The following is a 14,493-nucleotide window of genomic DNA, read 5'->3' as shown; positions in this document are numbered from 1 at the left end:
GTTCCAGTCCGGCTTCCGACCCGGATACAGCACGGAGACAGCTTTGGTCGCATTGGTGGATGATCTCTGGAGGGCCAGGGACAGGGGATATTCCTCTGCCCTGGTCCTATTAGACCTCTCAGCGGCGTTCGATACCATCGATCATGGTATCTTGCTGCGCCGGTTGGGGGGATTGGGAGTGGGAGGCACCGTATATCGGTGGTTCTCCTCCCATCTCTCTGACCGTCGCAGACGGTGTTGACAGGGGCAGAGGTCGGCGCGAGGGGCCTCACTTGTGGGGTCCCACAGGGTCGATTCTCTCGCCTGCTGTTCAACATCTACATGAAGCCGTTGGGTGAGATCATCAGTGGTTTTGGGGTGAGATACCAGCAGTGCGCTGATGACACTCAGCTGTACTTTTCCACCCCAGACCACCCCAATGAAGTTGTCGGTGCTGTCCCGGTGTTTGGAAGCTGTACGGGTCTGGATGGGGAGAAACAGGCTCAAGCTTAATCCCTCCAAGACGGAGTGGCTGTGGATGCCGGCACCCCGATTCAGTCAGCTGCAGCCGCGGCTGGCTGTTGGAGGCGAGTTATTGGCCCCAAAGGATAGGGTGCGCAACTTGGGTGTCCTCCTGGATGATCGGCTGTCGTTTGAAGACCATTTGACGGCCGTCTCCAGGAGGGCCTTCCACCTGGTTCGGCAGTTGCGCCCCTTCCTTGATCGGGATGCCTTATGCACAGTCACTCATGCGCTCGTTACCTCTCGCTTGGATTACTGTAATGCTCTCTACATGGGGCTCCCCTTGAAGTGCGCTCGGAGGCTTCAGTTAGTCCAGAATGCAGCTGCTGGGTTATAGAGGAGCTCGTAGCTCCCATGTAACACCGCTCCTGCGCAGACTGCACTGGCTACCTGTGGCCTTCCGGGTGCACTTTAAGGTGTTGGTTATGACCTTTAAATCGCTCCATGGCTTAGGACCTGGGTACTTACGGGACCGCCTGCTGTTACCACACGCCTCCCACCGACCCGTACGCTCCCATAGAGAGGGACTTCTCAGGGTGCCGTCCGCCAAACAATGTCGGCTGGCGGCCCCCAGGGGAAGGGCCTTCTCTGTGGGGGCTCCCACACTCTGGAACGAACTTCCCCCGGGTTTACGCCAAATACCCGACCTTCGGACATTTCGTCGCGAACTCAAGACTCATCTTTTTATCCGCGCAGGGCTGGCTTAAATTGGGATTTTAATGTTTAAATTCATTAATTTTAAACGGGGTTTTCTTAGTATGGTAAATTTTAATTATTGGGCTAATTTAAAATAAGTTTTTTAAATCGTATTTTAAATTTGTATATTGTATTGTCGGTTTTATTATGCCTGTACACCGCCCTGAGTCCTTCGGGAGAAGGGCGGTATAAAAATCGAAAATATTATTATTATTATTATTATTATTAATACTACATTCTAACCACTGCACCATCACAGCTCTCACCTTTAACTCTTTATCTACCACTAACTTTTTCCAGTAGAGTTTTGATAGTCTCCAACTCTTATCTTTTAGACATCAGGGTTACAAGGGAAAGGAAATCAGGGAAGATGGCTACAAAGATAGACTTGGAGACTATCAAAAGGAAAAGTTGTCTGGTAGATAAGGAGTCTAAGGTATAAGTATAAAATTATGTGGGAAGGATAGATTTGGCTTTTATACATGGGAAACAAAGATTGTGTGTGAGGAAAGGGAAAGGACTGGAAAGAGCAAATACAGTATGTGTCTTGTCATTTTAAAAGACTTACATGGATTCTGAGACATATGTGTTTATGATATTCTCTATGTTTGTTTCCAACAATTTTTCAAAAATAAGCATATTCAACAATTTTGCCTACAGCATGTCTTCAGATAGGTTATGTTTACAACTCAGTGAATAACAAATGGCAAGATTAGCAAAGAGTGAGAAAGAGTGGAATGGAATGGAAGCTCTTGGTGCTTCTAGTTTAGGAACGAAGTGAGGATCAAAAAAATTAATTGGCAATTATACAAATGCTTTGCAAAAAGCATTTGTCAACATCCACTTATCCCAGATAGCCACCCATCTTGGATAACTGGAACCACATTGCAATAGTGCTTAAGTGTTGCAGTGTTTCCAAATACAGTTGAAAGAGATGAATTTGGATATGCAACTCACAGGTTCAGGTGACATTAGGGTCCTTCACACAGTAGATTTATAGGATGCTATGAAAAATGCTATTTTATTTAATCTTTATTTTATTTTAAGTAAAATGTTATTTTATTTAATCTTATTGTATTTTTAATGCCATGGAGGAAAATAGCTTTAATGAATTTTCAGCATCAGGTACAAAAATATTCTGACCATCATTTGCTTCTTTTGAGCAAATAGGGTGAAAAAAGATTAAAAAGTTTTCAAAATAATACAATTGTATATTTGGAGAGTCTCAGTTTGGTAGAACTCCATAGTGTAAAATTTCAATGTCACTTAATGGCATTTATTCTATTTAATATTGCCAGCTCAAGATCCATCTTCTAATATTTTTGAAAGGAGAATTATCACTAGCAAACCGCAATTAAGTCATAAGGCAGGGAATATAGCAGGTAATTAACTATGCTTCAGATTGTCTGGCCACAGATTCCATGTCATAATATATTGAATTCATGAGGAATTCTCCCAGTTTAAAATGGGTGGCGGGGGGGGGCAGCATTTGCAATGCTATATATTGATGTTAGGGAGACTGTTGTTGCTGAACACCTAGTTTCTCTTGAATGACCGTGGTAGCTGTTCAATGACTGTTCATTTGGACAGTCACTACCTTACCATACAGAATTTGTAATCCTCACTTAACAAGGATAATTGGGACCGGAATTTCTAATACAGTCATACATTTTGATGTCGCATGATTGCACTGTGTAGCAGCAGCAGTTCTGGTAGTCCCTGTTTATCATTAAGCAAATCACTAAAATCATTAAATGAGGACTTCATGTGATTGCAACTTCCAACTTCCTGCATTCTTTCCCATGGACTTTGTTGAGGAAACTGCCAGGGAATGTTGCAAATTGCAATTACATGACCGCAAGACACTGTGATGATTGGAAATCTGAACTGATTACCAAGCACTAGGATCATGATCATGAGACCATGGGATGCTGGGGTGGCCGTATCTTTGAGGACCGTCTGTAACTACCACTTGTTCAGGACTCTTACAAGTTTGAACAGTCATTGAACAAGTAATCTTTAACTGGAGACCACTTATATATGGTTAGTGTAACAACTGTGACACTAATAACTGCTGCCAATTTATAGTGTTATAAAAATAACTCTCCTGCCGCTAGATTTGCTAACTTCTCTGCATTTCTCTCTTTTAGCACTGGTTGGCTGGGTCCTCTAAGCATCTTTGGCTATTTTATCATTGGGACAATTGTTAACAAGTTCCTAATGAGTCCCATTATTTCAAAACTGGTGCAACAGGAAAAGCTTGAAGGTGATTTCAGGTGAATATATTGAGCAGATCTTAATAATTGGTTCACATCTAAAATGACGTGTTATTTGCAAAGATATTAATACATCAACTTAGTTGTGATATCAATTCAAGTGGCTAAGATATAGAAGAGACAGGTCAAATATGTTATTAATGTTTCCATGCCTCTTCTTAAGATGCTGCACAATCCTTGTACCTATTCCTGTCCTTGAAAGAGGCGGTGGTGAGACCCTCCTTAAGAAGCCCTCTTTGGACCCAGCTATTTTGGGTAATTATCGTCCAGTCTCCAACCTTCGCTTTGTTGCGAAGGTTGTAGAAAATGCCGTGGTGCGACAGCTGCCCCAACACCTGGATGAAGATGTCTATCTAGACCCGTTCCAGTCCGGCTTCGACCCGGATACAGCACGAGACAGCTTTGGTCGCATTGGTGGATGATCTCTGGAGGGCCAGGGACAGGGATATTCCTCTGCCCTGGTCCTATTAGACCTCTCAGCGGCGTTCGATACCATCGATCATGGTATCTTGCTGCGCGGTTGGGGATTGGGAGTGGGAGGCACCGTATATCGGTGGTTCTCCTCCTATCTCTCTGACCGTCGCAGACGGTGTTGACAGGGGCAGAGGTCGGCGCGAGGGGCCTCACTTGTGGGGTCCCACAGGGGTCGATTCTCTCGCCCTGCTGTTCAACATCTACATGAAGCCGTTGGGTGAGATCATCAGTGGTTTTGGGGTGAGATACCAGCAGTGCGCTGACGACACTCAGCTGTACTTTTCCACCCAGACCACCCCAATGAAGTTGTCGAGTGCTGTCCCGGTGTTTGGAAGCTGTCGGGTCTGGATGGGGAGAAACAGGCTCAAGCTTAATCCCTCAAGGCGGAGTGGCTGTGGATGCCGGCACCCGATTCAGTCAGCTGCAGCAGCGGCTGGCTGTTGGAGGCAGTTATTGGCCCCAAAGGATAGGGTGCGCAACTTGGGTGTCCTCCTGGATGATCGGCTGTCGTTTGAAGACCATTTGGCCGTCTCAGGAGGGCCTTCCACGCCTGGTTGGCAGTTCGCCTTCCTTGATCGGGATGCCTTATGCACAGTCACTCATGCGCTCGTTACCTCTCGCTTGGATTACTGTAATGCTCTCTACATGGGGCTCCCCTTGAAGTGCGCTCGGAGGCTTCAGTTAGTCAGAATGCAGCTGCGCGGGTTATAGAGGAGCTCTGGCGTAGCTCCCATGTAACACCGCTCCTCGCAGACTGCACTGGCTGCCTGTGGCCTTCGGGTGCACTTTTAAGTGTTGGTTATGACCTTTAAATCGCTCCATGGCTTAGGACCTGGGTACTACGGGACCGCCTGCTGTTACCACCGCCTCCCACCGACCCGTGCGCTCCCATAGAGGGACTTCTCAGGGTGCCGTCCGCCAAACAATGTCGGCTGGCGGCCCCCAGGAAGGGCCTTCTCTGTGGGGGCTCCACACTCTGGAACGAACTTCCCCGGGTTTACGCCAAATACCGACCTTCGGACATTTAATGCGAACTCAAGACTCATCTTTTATCCGCAGGGCTGGCTTAAATTGGGATTTTAATGTTTAAATTTATTAATTTTAAACGGGTTTTCTTAGTATGGTAAATTTTAATTATTGGGCTAATTTAAAATAAGTTTTTAAATCGTATTTTAAATTTGTATATTGTATTGTCGGTTTTATTATGCCTGTACCGCCCTGAGTCCTTCGGGAGAAGGGGCGGTATAAAAAATCGAAAATATTATTATTATTATTATTAATACTACATTCTAACCACTGCACCACCACAGCTCTCACCTTTAACTCCTTATCTACCAGACTAACTTTTTCCAGTAGAGTTTTGATAGTCTCCAACTCTTATCTTGTAGACATCAGGGTTACAAGGGAAAGGAAATCAGGGAAGATGGCTACAAAGATAGACTTGGAGACTATCAAAAGGAAAAGTTGTCTGGTAGATAAGGAGTCTAAGGTACAAGTATACATGCAGCAGGGTGAATGCTGAATCTGTTGCTTTCTACAGGTAAAATGTCTTTCCCTTTTTTCAGTATCTCTTTCAGTCTTCAAAAGCAAGAAAATTGTATATTCCATTTTTAGGGATAATACATATTCCATATACAGTAAATGGAATTTCATGTAGTTGTCATTTTTCTGCAAATTATTTTCTTCATGCCTCTTCATGCTGTTGAATGATTTTCTCCCCTTTTTTCAAATTTAAGCTCCCTTTTCTTAAGTTATACATGCATACATAGATAACCATCACTGTATTCTTTTTGGGGTGAGCAGTATTGTACTAAATGCAGGAAGAGGATAAAAAAATAGTGAACCAAGGTAATTAAAGTCACATGATAAGGAAAGGAAAAATACACCTAAAATTAGTTTATACCAACTACATATCTTTTTATATATTTATGTCCTTGCTTCTACCATATATAAATTCTACTTCTACTTCAGTGGTGAAATTCAGCTGGCTCTATCCAGATCGCACGATCCGATAGTGCCGGTGGCAGGAGGCTCCGCCCGCCCACCCAGAGGTCATCACATCCCATTTTTGACCCTCTGTGCATGCGCAGAAGGCTCTGCGCATGTGTTGAGGAAGCACAGGCGAGTGTAATGAGCGTGAGTGCGCTCACATTTGTGAACCAGTAGCGAAGGTAAGTGAATACCACCCTGTTCTACTTAAATGTGTCATCTCTTTTTTTTTGAGGATCAGATCAATTTCATCCAACCATGAGTGACCAGGTTATATGTCAATCAATAACTTTCAAAGAATTTTTAACAAAAACTATGGAACTTCCTTTTCATCCATTTGGTAGTCATCAGCTCTCTGTCTTGACTTATTAGGATTTCTAATTATGGCAGTTTCGTAAATTTATTCAGTTCCACTGTTATCCTTTCAAAACTCAGTGATGAAAGATCTATGGTAAGCTAATCATGCTGAGACTTTATGAATGAGGCTCGTTTGTGTGCTTGTAGCTTGTGCATAGAGACTGAAAATGTGCAGTGCTTTCAGTCATTTGTTTTGAATTCTTTCCTCAAAGCGCAGAAACAAATATTATATGTCTCATCACAGGAAATCAATTCAGAAATAAAAGAGATCAGGACCCAATGGAGAATCAAGTTTTTTTCCTGTCTGTGTTCACTATGGTTATTTTCAGTTACTCATATGGCAGGTAGAAATTTTGAAAGCAAAAAGTGCTTTTCTGTAAGAAGTATATGTAACTTACACTACAGGGACATTTTGGTGGAAGGACGAGCAAAAAGGGCCTCAGATAAATATAGGGGGAACAGACATGGCCCATCTGGCTTTCTGCTTTTTGCCACATGAGGTCACTAGTGGCAGTGTTTCAATGTGGTTTGAGTATAAATGCTCCCTGGGGATGAGGGAAGCTGAATTACAGCAGTAAATAGGGGTCCTTTTTCCATGTTTTAATTATGGCGTTGCCTGCATGCTGGGGAATTCTAAGTCTACATATATTAAAATTGCTAAACCGCAGATCTAACAGGTTTTATGAACTCAGTTCATGAAAATGTATGGAGAGTTTCTCTGTGTTTTTTTTTCTAATGCTGCATTTGATTTCCTGACCCACAAAAATAAATTTGCAGAAAGGACCACTATACCTGACCGATCATGTCCTTTTTATTTTGTTGTTTTGCAGAGCTGGGGAAGTTGAACACATGCGAACCAACTACAAGCTTCAAAATCTTTTAAAGACACAAAGAGAACTGATGGGAAAGGAACTATGGCTATACAGTAAGGAGAAACGTTTTAGCACCTTACCTTGTACATTGATTAAAGTAGCTTCACTAGGGAGAAATTTTAAACCTTGTATGTGGGAAAAATTTTGAGGACAAAATATGTCAAACAGTAAAGTAGTCAAGCATCAGCAAATTCTGAATCAGAAGATGAATTCCATGGCTGTCCAGATGCAAGTGGAAATATTTGATTTTTGTACTTGAAAGGTGACAGTCTTTAGGGTCCATGTTAAAGCAGGATACAGCTTTAGCATTTTTGAACAAAGTAATCAGCACTTGGATTTTATGGGATTTTCTGTCTCTATTCAAAGGACATTCCCGGTGTTTTGCTATTCAGAATAATGGACAGATATATCCGTACCATTAATATGTATGTCCCTAAATATCAGAATCTAGTTTGGATCAGGGATATTTCTTCCAGGCTAAAACAAGCACAATGTCAAAACATATATACCGTATATACTCGAGTATAAGCCGAGTTTTTCAGCACGTTTTTTGTGCTGAAAAGCGCCCCCTCGGCTTATACTCGAGTCTACGTCTTGATGTACTTCGGGAACCCCGCACAGGAGACGCCAAAGAGGCGGCGAGATCGTCCGGCGGGATTTGCCCAAGGCTGAGCAGTTCGCGCTGACCTGTGAGCCAAGCCGGTCGCAGTCCAGCCGAACGGTGAAAGCGACATGCCGAGCGCCGCCGCTTTCACCGCTCGCTGACTGCGACCGCTTGCTCGGGTCCGCAGTAACTCCGCCAGGCTGTGCCGAAGAAACCATTTAAAAGCCCGCCAGGGCTTTCTTCTCCTCCGTGCTTCAGAAGTTGGGCTTTTAAATGGTTTCTTCGCACAGCCTGGCGGGAGTTACTGCGACCCGAGCCAAGCCGGTCGCAGTCCAGCCGAACGGTGAAAGCGGAGTGGCGCCGCATGTCGCTTTCACCGCTCGCTGGACTGCGACCGCTTGGCTCGGGTCCGCAGTAACTCCGCCAGGCTGTGCCAAGAAACCATTTAAAAGCCCGCCAGGCTGTGCCGCCAAGAAACCATTTAAAAGCCCGCCAGGCTGTGCCAAGAAACCATTTAAAAGCCCGCCAGGCTGTGCCGAAGAAACCATTTAAAAGCCCGCCAGGCTGTGCCGAAGAAACCATTTAAAAGCCCGCCAGGCTGTGCCGAAGAAACCATTTAAAAGCCCGCCAGGCTGTGCCGAAGAAACCATTTAAAAGCCCGCCAGGGCTTTCTTCTCCCTCCGTGCTTCAGAAGTTGGGCTTTTAAATGGTTTCTTCGCGGCACAGCCTGGCGGGAGTTACTGCGGACCCGAGCCAAGCCGGTCGCAGTCCAGCCGAACGGTGAAAGCGGAGTGGCGCCGGCATGTCGCCACCGCTCGCTGACTGCGACCGCTTGGCTCGGGTCCGCAGTAACTCCCGCCAGGCTGTGCCGCCAAGAAACCATTTAAAAGCCCAACTTCTGAAGCACGGAGGAGAAGAAAGCCCTGGCGGGCTTTTAAATGGTTTCTTCGCACAGCCTGGCGGGAGTTACAGGAAGCCGTCGCAGTCCAGCCGAACGGTGAAAGCGACATGCCGGCGCTGCCACCGCTCGTTGATAAAAAATTGCAACAGCCAGGCTGTGCCAAGAAACCATTTAAAAGCCCAACTTCTGAAGCACGGAGGAGAAGAGCAGCCTGGCGGGCTTTTAAATGGTTTCTTCGCACAGCCTGGCGGAGTTACTGCGGACCCGAGCCAAGCCGGTCGCAGTCCAGCCGAACGGTGAAAGCGACATGCCGAGCGCCGCCCGCCACCGCTCGCTGGACTGCGACCGCTTGGCTCGGGTCCGCAGTAACTCCCGCCAGGCTGTGCCGAAGAAACCATTTAAAAGCCCAACTTCTGAAGCACGGAGGAGAAGAAAGTGGCGGGCTTTTAAATGGTTTCTTCGCTGCACAGCCTGGCGGAGTTACTGCGGACCCGAGCCAAGCGGTCGCAGTCCAGCCGAACGGTGAAAGCGGAGTGGCGCCGCATGTCGCCACCGCTCGCTGGACTGCGACCGCTTGGCTCGGGTCCCGCGGGCGGGCGGGGAGCCGACTTTGGCCCTTTAGCAAGGAGGAAGGTGGGAGGAAGCGGAGCTGCCGCTGTGGCGCCCGCGGACCCGCCCCCGCCGCCGGGAAGGGGGAGGAGGTGACCTCCACGGGGGGAGAGGGGGGGGGAGGGGGGGGTTGAGGGGCGTGCAAGAGGAGCGAGCGTGGAGGAAGAGGAGGAGGCGACGGCCCCGCCGGGACAGCGCGGCTTCTAAGACCAGCCCACGCTCCGAAGAGGGAAAGGGGGCGAGTGGGTGGGTGGCTGGGACGAGACCCCCACCACAAACACACACACAGCCGGTCGGACGGCGCGGTTCCTTTCTCTGCTCTCACTCGCTCTGCGTCAAGGCGCTGGAAGGGGCGGAGAGCGAAACAGCAGCAGGAGCAGCCGCGCCGCCGCTTCCTCCTCCTCCTCCTCCTTTCGTGGCGGGCTGCTTCCAAGTCTGGAAATCTGTTTTGGGAAGTGGTGGTGCAGCGGCAGTTCAGCCCTGTCGGCCGGGGAAGGAGGCGGTGGATCGGATTCTCGCCACAATCAAGTCGGCTGGAAAGCTTGCTGCTTCTTCTTCTTTTTGCTTCTCTCCCCACCCCTCTTTTCGGCTCTCTTGCAACGTTGCTGCAGCTCCTCGGCTCCTTTTCCCGGCGCCCAGAAGGCTCGAGCCTCTGCTGCCGATTGAATACTAAAATAAAATAAAAGCGGAGAAGAACGGGCACCGCTTTTGGTGTCCGGCCCTGTCGCCGCCCGCAGGACGCGTTTAAAAAGGCGGGGAGTTGAAAAGAGGCTGCCTCTTCGGGTTACCTCAACATCCATTCCAGAGCCGCTAAAGAGCGGCTGCTTGGCCCGCCCTGGTTGGGGAACGGCACAAAAAGGGTCCCTGGTGACCCAGAATTCATCCTAGCCCCATTGACTGGCCCTTTGACTCGATAGGATTTAGCTGACGGGATTGTTAAACAGCCGCACCTTTCTTCTGGGGAGAGAAGTCACCTAATAAATATTGGGAGGTGTTTTCAAGGAAACATAGGGGTCCACCTTCTGCCCACAAGAAATGTAGGGAAATGCCACCATTCCCAGCCTTCTGAGCACATCAGCTTATCCTGGCAGAGGATGAGGAAAGTCGATTTCAAAGCCTTTGGAAATCACCAGCTTGGAAAAAGCTAAATTATGTAGGGCTATTCAGCTACAACTTCGTGTTTAGGTTTTGTCTTTTGAAGCGAGATAATGATAGCTAGCTAGCTAGCTAATTAGATAGATAGATAGATAGATAGATAGATAGATAGATAGATAGATAGATAGATAGATAGATAGATAGATAGATAGATAGATAGATTAGAAAGAAAACAGAACAAAAAAACAGAATAATAGAGTTGGAAGGACCTTGGAGGTCTTCTAGTCTAACCCTGCTTACGCAGGAAACCTTATACCACTTCAAATGCTTATCCAATATCTTCTTAAAAACTTCCAGTGTTAGAGCATTCACAACTTCTGGAGGCAAGTTGTTCCACTGGTTAATTGTTCTAACTGTCAGGAAATTTCTCCTTAGTTCTAGGTTGCTTCTCTCCTTGATTAGTTTCCACCCATGCTTCTTGTCCTGCCCTCAGGTGCTTTGGAGAATAGTTTGATTCCCCCTTCTTTGTGGCAGCCCCTGAGATATTGGAATGTTCCTATCATGTCACCCCTAAACTAGACATACCCAGTTCACATGCCCCGTGAGACGTCTTGCTTGCATGTCACACACACGCACCGCTCGCTGGGAAAAAAAAAAAGGATGGAAGGAAGGAAGGAAGGAAGGATGGATTGATGGATGGAGGCGACCGCTTTGAAGCGCAACCCTTCTCCCGCAACTAAGGGGGGGGGGGTCAATGTTTTCCCCAATCCTAGGGTGTGGGGAAACAGTCATTCTTTCTTCCCCCCTAGTCTCTCCCGAGATCGCACTGCAGCGCCCATCATCCCCAGCCGGCAATCTGAGCTCGTGCCATCGATGTGGTCCTTGAACTTCCCCCTCCTTGTTTCTAACCCAGCCTAGGATGGCCGGCGTGGAGGGTATGGTGGTGGTAAAACGACCAGGAGAAAGCTTTCGCTCTTTTCGAGAGGTCCTCTTGGAAGGCTGCCTTGGAAAGGGAAAGTGGGAGGGGCAGAGATTTCTCCTCAAAGGTCCCCTTGGAAGGCTGGGTTGGAAAGGGAAAGTGGGAGGGGCAGAGATTTCTTCCTCTCGGGTCCCCTTGGAAGGCTGGGTTGGAAAGGGAAAGTGAGGGGCAGAGATTTCTTCCTCGGGTCCTTCTAGAGTCCTTGAGAAACTGATATCATACAAGGTTAATAAATTATACTCCTCCTCCTCATTGATGAGTTTTTCATCCTGAAATTGATTGAAACATTGTACCATCATATGCTGCCATAGTATAGTGTTAACAACATCTGTAAAGATGATATATGAGCATGACACTAAGTTTTTCTATATTTCCCTTTATTGAAAAACTTCCATCATGCTTCTTTCTGAAAACAAAGGTCATTATAATATACCTCATTATATATTTGATTTGATGATATTTCAGTTAATAAATACCATTTAAGGTGTTAAGCTTCCTTTCTTTTTCAGCAGCAAAGTGAATTACAACTTTAAAGAACTTTATTACTTTATATTCATTTATTTTAAGTATAGATTTTAGATTTTTAAACAAATATGTTTAGAGCTTTTATATCTTTCAAGTTATTCAAATTATCCCCTCAGCAGGTATATAATGGCATCCAATTCCAATATCATGTTGGGGCTTTTGAGCAAGGGAGGAGGAACGCGAGCACCACCTTTCGCGCTGGCATTCCGGGATTTCCCTTTGTTTAGAGCTGGGAATCCTCCTTCCCCCTTTTGCACTTTTATTGTTTTTCGTTCAAATAAATATTCATGTTATTTTACTTGGCTCTATCTTTATTTTTTACATTGACCAGTAGCTGCCTCATTTCCCACCCTCGGCTTATACTCGAGTCAATAGTTTTTCCCAGTTTTTTGTGGTAAAATTAGGTGCCTCGGCTTATATTCGGGTCGGCTTATACTCGAGTATATACGGTATATATAATGATGTATAATCATGGTTATAAGTGGATCAAACTGATCTGTGTTTATGGCTCATGCAAAGGCTAATTAACTTTGATTCTACACTCCTCCCCCGAGTCATTTTGTTTCTTGAATAACTGCAAGATTTGTGCCACATATAACATCTATTTTAAAAAGCACGGTAAGGACTGGAGACATTTTTAAAAGCATGGTAAAGACTGGGGACATTCTTACATTGTAAGAATGACATTGAACCAACAATATTTGCTTTGGCCCACACTGCTAAAGCAATCTTGTTGATATAGAAACATTCCCTACTTTACAAATATAAAGATCATTTTCAATCTAATTTCAGCTAAAGTGCAGGTGATAAGTCTTTAAATGTAGTGCTCTACAATAAACTTTGTGCCCATGTGGAAAAAAATTGTATCTTTCTGCACATTAAGCCCAGTATGGCAAGACCTGGATCCTATTACCTGTTCAAAAGCTCTCCTCTACTGACTATATCATGCTGATATGTTTTTTTGTTCAGTTGGGATCAACACTTTTGACTATTTGGGCAGCATCCTGAGCTACGTGATGATTGCCATTCCTATATTTAATGGAGTATATGATGATCTGAATCCCACAGAATTGAGCTCCTTAGTCAGCAAGGTGAGTTTTTGCAAATTTTCTGAGGTGAAAGACCCTGTTTTTATGTTAATTAAAGGCTTGCTCTCAGTTTATATTCTATGTCTTGCCCTGGGGTGGTCTTAGAAGTTCTGTGGTTGGGCTGTTTACTGTTTACTGTTGGCTTGTTTGGCAGTTTCTTGATTGGGGTACTGTTTACTTGATTGTTGATCTGATGTTAATCTTGAAATTAATCTCTGCTCATCTGGGTGCTGATTCCTGGTGGAGAGGTGTTCACCATAATAAAAAAGGTCCAATTAGAGAACACTCATAGGACCAGCAATAACATCGTCAAAAAATCCAGTTTACCAGAGAAAAAGAAAACAATTAATTATCTTATTTTAAACCTAATGCAAAGACCCAGCTTCTTTGAGACGTTAAGAAAGTGGAAGAAAGAAGGACAACTGGCAGGTGGATAAAATTGATTGCAACAGCAATGGGTGCACCATTGGAAGACTTGAAGGACTTGGTTGGAGGACAGATCATCCTGAAGAAAGTCTATGTGGTTGCTAAGAATTGACATCAATTTGATGGCACATAAGCAGCATATAAATATAAGTATATTTATGTAGAACTTATAATATAAGTTCTACAACTGAAATTGTTGTAGATAATTATCCAATATCTCTTCTGTGATTTCACTACCTTATGCTCATATATTTTGACTCTATCTCCTGCATGAAGGCTAGGAACTTCATCTACGTTTAGAAGGATGTGAAAAGTTGAGATACCCAGGCTGCTGATGTCAGGTTCTGCACAAACATCCCAGAGCGTTAACTTAGTCTCTTTTTCTTTAAAAGTCACAATATTTTCAAAATACTCTGTTTCCAACTTATTTATTTATTTATTTATTATTCACATTTTTATACCGCCCTTCTCCGAAGACTCAGGGCGGTGTACAGCAAATAAAACGACAATAATACAAACAAATGTTTAAAATACCATAACAAAGTTAAAAATCTAATTAAACTGCTGTATACTTAAAACTATTAGATAAAAATACAAAAATAAAACCCCTGTTAAAAGTCCGCTAAAATCCCCAATTATTAAAATCAATCAGGCCAGCCCCGCTTGATGAAAAAAGAAAGTCTTGAGCTTCATTAAAACAAATGAGAAATGCTAATCAAACCCTAGCTTCTCTGAGGCTATTCTATATATTTCAGTCCACTAGGTTTCATGAATTTTAAAATGTTTTACAGAAACGAAAATAAGTATTAGATGGAAGAATCCAGGAGTTCTCTGTTAGGGATGTTATTGCTTATTAACCAAGGAGAAGCCTAGAAAGTATTAAATAAGAGCCTCCAGTCCTTCCTGCCATAGGATACTTCTTGTTTCTACATACTGCTGACTGTTAGGATCTAACTGGCTTGTCATAACAGCATTCAAGTTGGAATATTTATTGCTTCACCTGTCACAGGATGAACACCCTCTTTCTGAAAAGGAGGGATCACTGAAATCACTCTTTCAAGGCAAATTGCCAGAACTAAATTCCTGCTTGATACAAATCAA

General features: G+C 44.9%; 1 protein-coding gene across 8 annotated transcripts in view; it reads left to right on the top strand.

The window, feature by feature from the left end:
- ABCD4 (ATP binding cassette subfamily D member 4) overlaps positions 1 to 14,493 on the top strand; it is a 46,942-nt gene that overhangs the window by 19,647 nt on the left and 12,802 nt on the right. For 6 of the 8 annotated variants that reach the window (XR_009152619.1, XR_009152618.1, XR_009152617.1 and 3 more), the window contains 3 exons: positions 3,348 to 3,473; positions 7,124 to 7,218; positions 12,848 to 12,969. Coding sequence is in view for 5 of the 8 variants with exons in the window: in XM_058162341.1 (XP_058018324.1) it covers positions 3,348 to 3,473; positions 7,124 to 7,218; positions 12,848 to 12,969 (343 nt within the window). In the remaining 3 variants the exon portion in view is untranslated. Of the gene's footprint in view, positions 1 to 3,347; positions 3,474 to 5,456; positions 5,488 to 5,512; positions 7,219 to 12,847; positions 12,970 to 14,493 lie in introns of those variants that run through there. The other 2 variants (XM_058162343.1, XM_058162344.1) reach the window with 2 other exon arrangements.

Source organism: Ahaetulla prasina, chromosome 1, assembly GCF_028640845.1.
Source record: "Ahaetulla prasina isolate Xishuangbanna chromosome 1, ASM2864084v1, whole genome shotgun sequence".
Lineage (NCBI taxonomy): Eukaryota > Metazoa > Chordata > Lepidosauria > Squamata > Colubridae > Ahaetulla > Ahaetulla prasina.
Note: the sequence above shows the minus strand (reverse complement) of the source record. Positions and strands in the feature narration are given on the sequence as shown.